Raw genomic sequence first — 9,413 nt, 5'->3', positions numbered from 1 at the left:
CAAGTTAAACTCACACTGGAACTTGAATTTTCTCCTGTGGGGATCAATAATCGTACATCTTATCTTATCAAAGAAAGTTATCAATAATCAGAAGTTAGAGTACATCTGTAACCCTGGTGTTGTTTTCCTGCTTCCAAACACCTACAAATGTGTAAAATATGTGTAGAATTGTGCTTTTTATTTCAATTTATCACAAAGAACACAACTTTTCTTTCACCATTTTTCCCCCCCGTTGAATGCTATTGCAGAAATTTGACACCTTAGTTTCAGCTGTGCCAGTTAGTCAGTAAACACAAGCCTCCTGGTTCCCCCATATGGAATGCACACACATTTGTGTGACGGGTAAAAAAAAAAAGTCTGCTTTGAGAAATGGCGGCTGTGTGTAGTTCCTCACTGTATTAGCGAATGGGACAGTCAGAGTTGACTACCAAATTCAAAATGAAGGAACTCTGCATAGACATGTAGCTGACCTCTGATATATGAACATAAATATTTGCACATGCAAACACAAAGAGAGATAGCTCAAAGAGGGATGACAAATATGTGTGCTGTTGCTAGACCTGAATGCGGATCAATGGTCCTGGACTGATCAAAGTCCTTGACGCGGACAACTGTCTAACTACAGCATTTACAAACTAACATTGTTGTTCGAAAGCTTTGCCCCATTGCCCCAAATCTGACAGTCAAATTGGACAAAAGTCCTTGTATAAAATCAAAAACTATCAATTTTCAGTTGTGAACTGCATCTAAACAATCATTACATATACTGTATGCATGAAAGTAAATAAATAAACAGATGTGCTCAAAAGGCATTACATTCACAACAATCTGCCTGACGCATCAAACACTAACTTTGTTGCCCAGCTCTATATGAATCATCAGTTAGTCAGTCTTACGTACAATTCATAATTTGGGGAAAATTAATTTGTATGATAGCACCGCACACTGAATGTGTTGTGCAAAACATGGGTCTCATTCAAAATCTACTGTGCAACTCAAGCCAATTAAAGTGGGTTGAACTCAACAGCTGCAGGATTGTGAAGTATTTATAGTGAATGTTGATCTATTTTGTATTCCACAGATGGAGGGTGTGGATGGTAACTGTGTGGTCTAGTCACGGGGTCATTTTTATATTTTGTTTGTCTGTTTCCCTTCCAGGGTATTTACATGTTTGATACAAAACAATTCTATGACCTTCTAACCTGCTGTTTTTCCTAAGTGTGGCTATTGTTCAGGTCCATATTCAGGGAAAGAATAAGAAATCAAATGTGAGCACATGCGGACGTGTGAACAGCTCAAGTGGAGTGGAAAGAAAAATATCCTCAGCTCATTCAAACCAAAAGCTGGCTGATTCAGCGAGGTAATGCACAACAGAGCCTGCATTGTTTGCAGCACAAATGTGACCTGAGATTATGTTTTAAAAAGGCAGAGCTCAACAATCCATATAAATGTCATTCAACTGCCTTGACGCAAAAAAATAAAATAAAAAGTGAAGTACAAACTGACCTGCTATGGAATCTTGACCTGTGTTTATTGAATGCATCCAAAATAGCTCTCGCACAAGGCAATGGTCGCTTAGTGTTCTTCAAGTATAATAGATATGACACACTCGAAAGAAGCCAGAATATGTCGGCCTCCAACTGGATTTCTGCGTGCCGCTGATTGATGAGTTAAAAAGAGAAAGTGATGTGGTGTCAGGCTCAAGATCAGCATTGATGGGCAACAATCCTGCCCCTGTTAGAAGTGACGCTGAAGGTCATGGACGTCAACGATGCTGAAATGCTAATATCTGTAAGCTGTCGTTGAAGGATCCTCCGCTGAGATACACTGGTGCACCACGACAAGGGAGGGAGAACAAGAGACACTCAAGATGATTAACTCAAAGATCATTGTCCGTCGGGACAATAAAAGCTGCGATTGGGGAAATTGAGATTTATCATGTATCTTCTTCTTTCTGGGACGTAACAAAAACTAAATGGAACATTGTAATTTAATCTATTATGAAATACCCTTATGTCTAATACGGCAACCACTTACCGCAAATTAACTGACTGACCTTTATTTCAACCATGGCCTACATTTTCACATTACAGGACTGACCTGCTGTGTGAGCACAGAATCTAAATTCATTTCACGGCTAAAAAGCCAGACAATTAAAAAAATCTTGTCTGACTAGGAGGCTACGACCACAGAGAGACAGAGAGACAAACAGTGAGTTTCCTCACTGTTTGTGTAAACATGTCAGTGTATAAGCTGCTGTATGTTGAGTAGAGAGAGAGAGAGAGAAGTGGCACCTTGCCACAATGAACTCGCTGACCGGGCCCCCCTCCAGCTCCCTGAGCAGAGCTGAGGCCAGCTTTGGGGATGGGAGCCAGTAGCAGCATAGTGAGGCTCAGGCAGAGCTCAGCCCAGCCAACTGGAGCACAGTCGCTACGTATGAATTCTGGGCTCTTTCAGTGTGTCAGATTACACCGAGCCCCGTCCTCGCTGTTGCCCCGTCGGAGCATCTTCTGCTCACACTGCCATGCCAGGGCCTTTTTTTGGATCCACACATGTTTGGCAGTAAACAAACATCTGTGGGCTATAAGAGGATCCATGTTGTAAAGCATGCAATTAAGCCGATTCCTGAGGGTGTCACTGACCACACACCAGTGAACCTCTCAGGAGAAACAATGCAAACTGGAGAAATTTGGGTGATCAACATGTTTCTCTTTTTGTATTTGCTGTTTTCCTGAACAAAAACAAGGTGTGCCAGCGATGTGAGGAGGCTCAACATACTGTGTGAATCTGCTGCCATCTACAGGACTCCAATGTCACTCCAGATCTCAGCTATTGCAAATAAGTGTCTCATTTATAATATTTTTAGGGAATTACCCGAGGTGAAAAGAAAGCAGTTTTTGGAGCTGCTGAAAAAAGGTTCATGTACGAGCCCTAGGGACCAAAATGTCAAGCTATGACATGTTTTATATACATCGCACTAACCCCCGACCAAATACCATCTCTACGTGTTACATTCATGGCAACATTATCGCTGTTCAACACATTAATTGCTCAGTCATAGAAAACGGCAGGTTCAGAATTTCACAAATAAGGATTTTAAAGAATTTTATTGAAACAAAGATCAATTTCAGTCCCAGTCCCTTATGGTTTTCAAAAAGCGTGCTTTGGGTTTTAGCGCCAACATTTCATGACTCCTCTCCAAAGCCCTCTTTGCTTATACAGCAGCATGTATATACTCAGAGAAAAGGAAGAAAAAAAACCCTATACAACAGGTCCTTTTGGCACAACTCATACAACGGTACTCCTGTGCTGGCATTTCGTTACTTTCAGTTTGCTCTCCATCGGAGTAAAATCTGGTTCCTGATGAACTCCTTCACAATGGATTTTGACCGTAAAAGAGGTGCAATACAGTGATCATGTCAGAGTGTTTGTAGAAAACAAAGACAGTTAGAATCAACGAGAAGTGTCTTCCTTGTTTAAGGTTGCAGTACTGGGCGAGTGTTAATTCTGGTGACAAAACATTGACGTCTCCTCCTTCCCAGATGTCATCAGGTCTCACATCCGGTCTCAGTCTCGACCACCGGAGCATTGTCGTGGTGAGGATCGGAACATTGGCCTCTATGGGCTGTTTGAAATAGGAGAGCGATACAATCTGAAACCTGACATTTTATTTAAAAAAAGAAAAAAACACTTGAGCCCAGTCATGCAAAATCCTATCTGAAGAGCTGCCTTCGATTCCTCACAAGAAAACACTGAGAAATTTTCCTCTGGATGATACGGACAAAAGACATGAGAACAGAAACTAGAGAATACTGTCACATGATCCTTTGCCAACATTTGGTAGAGCGTCACGTTTCATCTGCGTCAGTAAACACTTTGGTATACGTGCTGGTCAGATCCACGTGAAATGATTACATGTTAAATCGGTTGGACTGGGCCTTTGCTTGGTTTCTGAACATATCTTTTCCCAAAGCAAAGACACAAACACTGTTTGCTGTAACACATTCGTAAGCATGCACTCATGATGGACAAAGAGAAACGTGTCATTTCGATAAAAAACCCCAGGTAACAGCATGATCAGGAGGAAAAAGTGCTGATTTTTCATATTCACATAAAACGATCGATATAAGAAATGCAATCGCTGACTGAGCTCAATTTCTGATTCAGCATTTCTTCACTTGTCTTCAGCTACGTTGAAGGGATCGCTCTTGATGTGACTTTTCTCAGAGAGGAGAGCCGAACCTGGAGAAAAGATTTTCCGCATCGTCCTCCACCGAATATCTGACATCACATTTGAAAAGGCAAAAAGTGGCCGCGTGTTATCGTTCCTTCTGAGCTGGAGGTCCATCGGGCTCCAGTCAGAAAGATGATCAAGGATGGCTTCATCTTAACAGTCGTCTTGAACGAACTACCACGAGGGTCGATGAGCAGACCAAAAAAATAAAAATCTGATCTTCTGAAAGACACTGTAAACACTGTTGTTTTAAGATAAAAAAAAGGATAGTAACTAAAGAGATATCACATCTGTGGAAGAACCTACATTTTTGAACACTTTGAAGAAGAAAGAAAAAGCCCGCAGATCTGAATCCCCCGTCTGCATCATCTTACAATTAGAGGATCTCCCATAGCGTGATGAAGAGTCGAGCTGGCACTGAGCTCTTCAGACAACTTTGAGTAATTCTATTGCTACAAAAGCCATCACAGACTATACTGGATAAAGACAACCAATTAAGATCGTAATATAAATAGAATATGGTGAAAACATGATTAAGGACCACTGCTGTAGCTGGAGAACAAGCGCTGCGGCTCGTCGTGACCGAGTGAGGAGGCCGCGTTCACGGAAAATCGACGGCTTGAGACCCGACTGGGAACATTCACACGTCCCCATTGTTAAGACATCTGCACATGGGAAAATACAAGCCAAGCGCGCAAACCTGCGTCTGACTGTGTGCATTTAGAGCCATTGTTTTTGATTTGATCAAGAGTAATATCTGCATCTCTTTAAAAGAGAGTAAATGATGAATGCCAACAGTTTGACAACTCGATGGGCAAGGCAGCTTCTGAATAAAACACTGACTGACATTCAAGATGTGAGGACAAAAAACTTAGAGAGACAGAGTACTGGTATTGAGGAGTGTAAAACTGATTAATTCCCCCCAGTTAGGTGTCTAAAATAAATAAAAAGAAAGAGAAAAATAAACTGAACATCACATTCTTTCAGTATATGGGGAAAACTGAAGCAACATTAACTTAATTTTTCTTTACACAAAAACAAATTAGTTGCTTTTGATGTACAATCAGCAGTATTCATCTCAGTGACCCCTTCCCTCCGGTTTCAAACGTAGGATCAATTGTTCGGGTGTTTCCCAAGAAACTGTTCGTGTTTTGACTCGTTCAGGCCTCTGTGCACAATAAGCAGGCTCGGCTGTCGTGAAAAACAAAGCCACAGAACCTTTCTTTCTGAATTCATTGTAACTACACAGATGGACTTGACCTCACCAGGCCGGCCCCATTTCTCAAAAGGGAGAAGAAAAAAGAAAACAAATGAAAGGAAAGAGAGAAAAAGAGATCATGTGTCCCAAGTCCTCTTTAGAGCCTTTGGCCCCAACGAGGGAAACACTCCCTTCATGGCATCTTTCATGAGAACATTTTTTTTTTTTTTTTAGCACAATCGGAATCCAGAGTTTTCCTTTATCTGCCTGGTTTCCAGAGATAACAGGGAAACGATGTCTAATCACTTCTTTTAAAGTAGCTGTTGATCGTACTCTGCAATAAGTCTCTTTACATGTGCCAGTTTGTTGTGTAGATATTCACAGCGGTTCTTCTCTTGGCTATAGTTTGGATTAGTCTGCAGGGGATATAAAGAACACAGAGTCACAGTCTGATAACCTTCCCAGATGCTTGCGCCATCGAAATCAGTGAAAAAAGCCGGAGAGCCTACCTTTTTTATTTTATGATATTCTTGAAGTATCTGATTGTGGATTGTCTGCACAGAGACACAAAAAGGGAAACTGAATAAATGATGGTGTTTTTTCTTTTTCAGTTACTCAAGATATTTTCTGACAAAAACAGCAGATTTGTGTGCGTTGTTAAGAAAATATACCTTGTACTTGTCTGTGCCTTGTTGGAGTTGTTTGAGCTCATTGTCGAGCACAGTGAACTGCCGAGTGATGCCCTCTATCCGAGCGTGCAGACCCCGGTACTCACTGTACTCTGCGTTGAAATCGTTTTTATACCGCTGACGCTGCTCCGGAGAACCAATTACTGTATAACTTCTAGGAGGGGAATGAGAATAAATGTTACTGGATGGCCCTGGACAAAGTGCAAACATTAAAGGTCTGGCACTGTAGAAAGTGAGACTTCAATTTAATATTATTTTTTGAATTTAAAGCAGGTCTAGGTGCTCAATAAATACTGTCAAAGAATCAAAGTGCTCACACATGGAGACTTAAAAAGAGCCATCAGGAGTCATACAGGACCTTTGTGAAGTCAAAACGAAAACGTTAGCGCTCTCGGCAGAAGCACGGCTCACACTCAGCTCCTGGGCCGACCGGCCATCCTTGCAGGATCTGGTTTCTCTGAGTGTTCAGCGGAGTTAAGCTATATATTTTTATATGATCTCAATAAAGAAATCTTGTTAATATTCTGTTCGGCCTCTCCAACCATCTCAGCTTTAGATTTTTTTTATAAACGCTATTCTTCTACTGATCATTGGATTACTTTTATCTTGTATAAGAAGTCTTATCTCAAACCCTCTGGTAATTAATCGCTGGCTCTGTTTGGACCATAATATTTTGACATTCTATGTTTAAATAAAAAATAAATATGTATGAATACATAAAATACAGAGGCAGTGTGTTCTATATATTTTCAGTTTATATTACTACAAAATCAGATAACAAGTGTATCTTTTACTACACTCACTTACAGGAAGATGTTTCCTAAAAATCAGTTTAGTCATAAGGAATTTTTGATTTTCTATTCAGATTTATTGGTGTATATTCGTAATGGACAACTGATATGATTGCAAAATCATACTGAATCGTTCCACGGTGCTCAGATTTGAGTGAGTTTGGAACAATTGATTAGGCACTGAGGGATTTACTTTATTTAAGTACCGTAGGTAAACAAATGGGCAAAATTCTGATAACCAGCTTCACGTTGTTTTTCAGAACAAGCACCTGTCCCTGTCCTCCAGATTCAACTCTTCCACCACACAGTTTCAGAACCTCTGATTCATAACAATGAATTAAAGGAGACTTTAAACTCCCTCAGCTAGCAGCATCACTGTTGGATCTTCTGAGACCTAAAACTGTAAAACGTATACTCACAATAAGTAGTCTGCCACCTCAGGTGATGATGAAGGAATACTGGTACTGTTGCACATCCCATTCAGATCTGAAACAAAGTCACACAGCAAAGTCAAATGTTATCATGGCTGTCTTTGTGTAAAAGCTGCTGTAGTGCAACTGGAAGGCAACACAACAGGTGATCATTCATTATGATTAGTTATTGTTTGCATAATCTTTTAAATGTGTAATCCTCTAAAGATCCTATCTGCCAGATGGATACACAGGAGTCTATTTGAGGTGACCGGATGAATAATGTTGAACAGCAGGGGTCTCTGTTTAATCAGTGACTCACCTACTGGTCACGTGATGGATCACCTACACACAGTGATGACTAACTTCGTATGAAGTTCTCTTTTTATTCAGAAATCTTTTTCTCTAAAAACTGAGTTTAAGTAAATGAGAACATGTTGTGCCTGTTGCTCTCACCTGTGCTTTTCTGTGGAATACTGTTGCTTTTGAGGTTTGCTGGGCTCATCTCACAGGCTCTATTAGGCTCAGGCACACGTTCCTCACGACTCTTCCTCTCCTTTTCCTTTTCCCTCACCCTCTCCCTGTCCTTGCTCTTCTCCTTCTCTTTATGCTTTTTCGACTTCTTCCTGGACTTGCTGTTGAGGGATGGGAGACTCTTGTCACGAGGGCCGTCCAGGGCCGAGTGTCCAGGAGATGATGTGCTGATGCTGGGCGCGGTGACCACCGTTGACGACGGGGAGAAGAGCGAGGGAGGTTGGCTGAGCCCCTCCGATACTGCCGTTTCCTGAGAGTCACAGTCTCTCCCGTTGTGGCTGGAGTCGTTGCTGACGTCCGACAGCGCTTCGAAAGGACGAGGGATGTCGAGCACAGGGAGCTGGTGGGAGCTGGATGTCATGCCACCATCTGAAATGGAGACCACCTCTGCCTGCGCTCCCCCTGCCTCTCCTCTCCCGTTGGAGGAGCTGAGCTTGCCATTAACTTGGGCTGTTGCAGCCTTGCTGGCGAGGTGTGATATCCTGGGCTTTTTGTTGACAAGAGGGTCAATGAAGTCAGCAGCAGGCCGTTTCTGGGAGAAAAAAGAAAAAAAGAGCAGTTTTAGAAGCAGAACCTGAAACGGGGTTCAACATGAACAGTTCACCTCAGAGGGAGTGAGCAGGAAAATTGGAGCCCAGGTCAGAACAAGTACAAATGGTCTGAACTGAGGAAGGAAGAGTTTTCTCAGAAGCACAATAGCAGGGATTACATTACAGAAGGTCCCGGTCTGACCCAGTCTTTGGGAGTGGCTGACCCGATCAGCGTGTGTCCTGACAGGAGACGGCAATCTGAAAACAACATCCAGAACCAGGGAGGAGCAGCATTTGAGCCTTCAAGGAAAAACTGTTTTCATGCTAAAAAATTCTTCATTTGGAGCCTACAGCCACAATATTTTTTAACACTGTCACACTTTTTGGAACTCTCAGGTCCCTGTCCGCGTGACCGCAATAAAGAAAACATATATATTTTTTCCTCTGCCAAAGGATGAAGGAGGAGAGATTGTAACATCTACATTTAAGTTTGAATGGGAAACTTGCTAGCGAAAAAGCTAACATGGAATGGCACCATTTGCCTTGCAGCACAACCTAATTGATCCCTCATCTTTCTGAGGTTTACATTCAGCTTTATCTGCTGATTTTGTCTTCACCACGCCTTGGGCTACAGTTTGCTTGCGTGTTTGTGTACTGTGTTTACTGAGGGAGTGAGCGGAAAGGAAGGGGCATTCAGTAGGTGTCTGTGGGAGAACAACCTGAGAGGAAGGAGCTATTAATATAACAGAGCAGCTCCCTCTGCCTAATGGAAAAGTAAACAATGGATAAACTCAAGAGTTTGGACAGACCAAAAACAGAGAGCAGTAGGAAAATTTATATGAATAGGATTCAGAAAATCCCTGGGAAATACCATAGTTCACCAGACTGCAGAGACCAGTCCTGACAGCCTGTGGTGGTGTCAGGTAAAGGGTTGGCGAAAAATAATTCAATACTCATCTTTGGTGAAAGGATGTTTTTTTTTTTAATTATTACAATTTCCACTAGATCAGCTGAGGGCAAACTAGCT

At 41.9% G+C, this 9,413-nt stretch overlaps 1 protein-coding gene across 1 annotated transcript in view; it reads right to left on the bottom strand.

The window, feature by feature from the left end:
* Positions 1-3,088: 3,088 nt before the first annotated feature.
* Positions 3,089-9,413, bottom strand: part of ell (elongation factor RNA polymerase II) — a 29,857-nt gene continuing 23,532 nt past the window's right edge. Inside the window, exons 8-12 of the mRNA XM_035646838.2 lie at positions 7,779-8,388; positions 7,332-7,398; positions 6,104-6,275; positions 5,942-5,986; positions 3,089-5,848 (exon numbers count right to left, since the gene is read on the bottom strand). Of these exons, the coding sequence (XP_035502731.2) occupies positions 5,744-5,848; positions 5,942-5,986; positions 6,104-6,275; positions 7,332-7,398; positions 7,779-8,388 (999 nt within the window). The 3' untranslated portion in view covers positions 3,089-5,743. The remainder of the gene's footprint in view (positions 5,849-5,941; positions 5,987-6,103; positions 6,276-7,331; positions 7,399-7,778; positions 8,389-9,413) is intronic.

This window comes from Scophthalmus maximus, chromosome 13 (assembly GCF_022379125.1).
Source record: "Scophthalmus maximus strain ysfricsl-2021 chromosome 13, ASM2237912v1, whole genome shotgun sequence".
Taxonomy (NCBI): domain Eukaryota; kingdom Metazoa; phylum Chordata; class Actinopteri; order Pleuronectiformes; family Scophthalmidae; genus Scophthalmus; species Scophthalmus maximus.
Note: the sequence above shows the minus strand (reverse complement) of the source record. Positions and strands in the feature narration are given on the sequence as shown.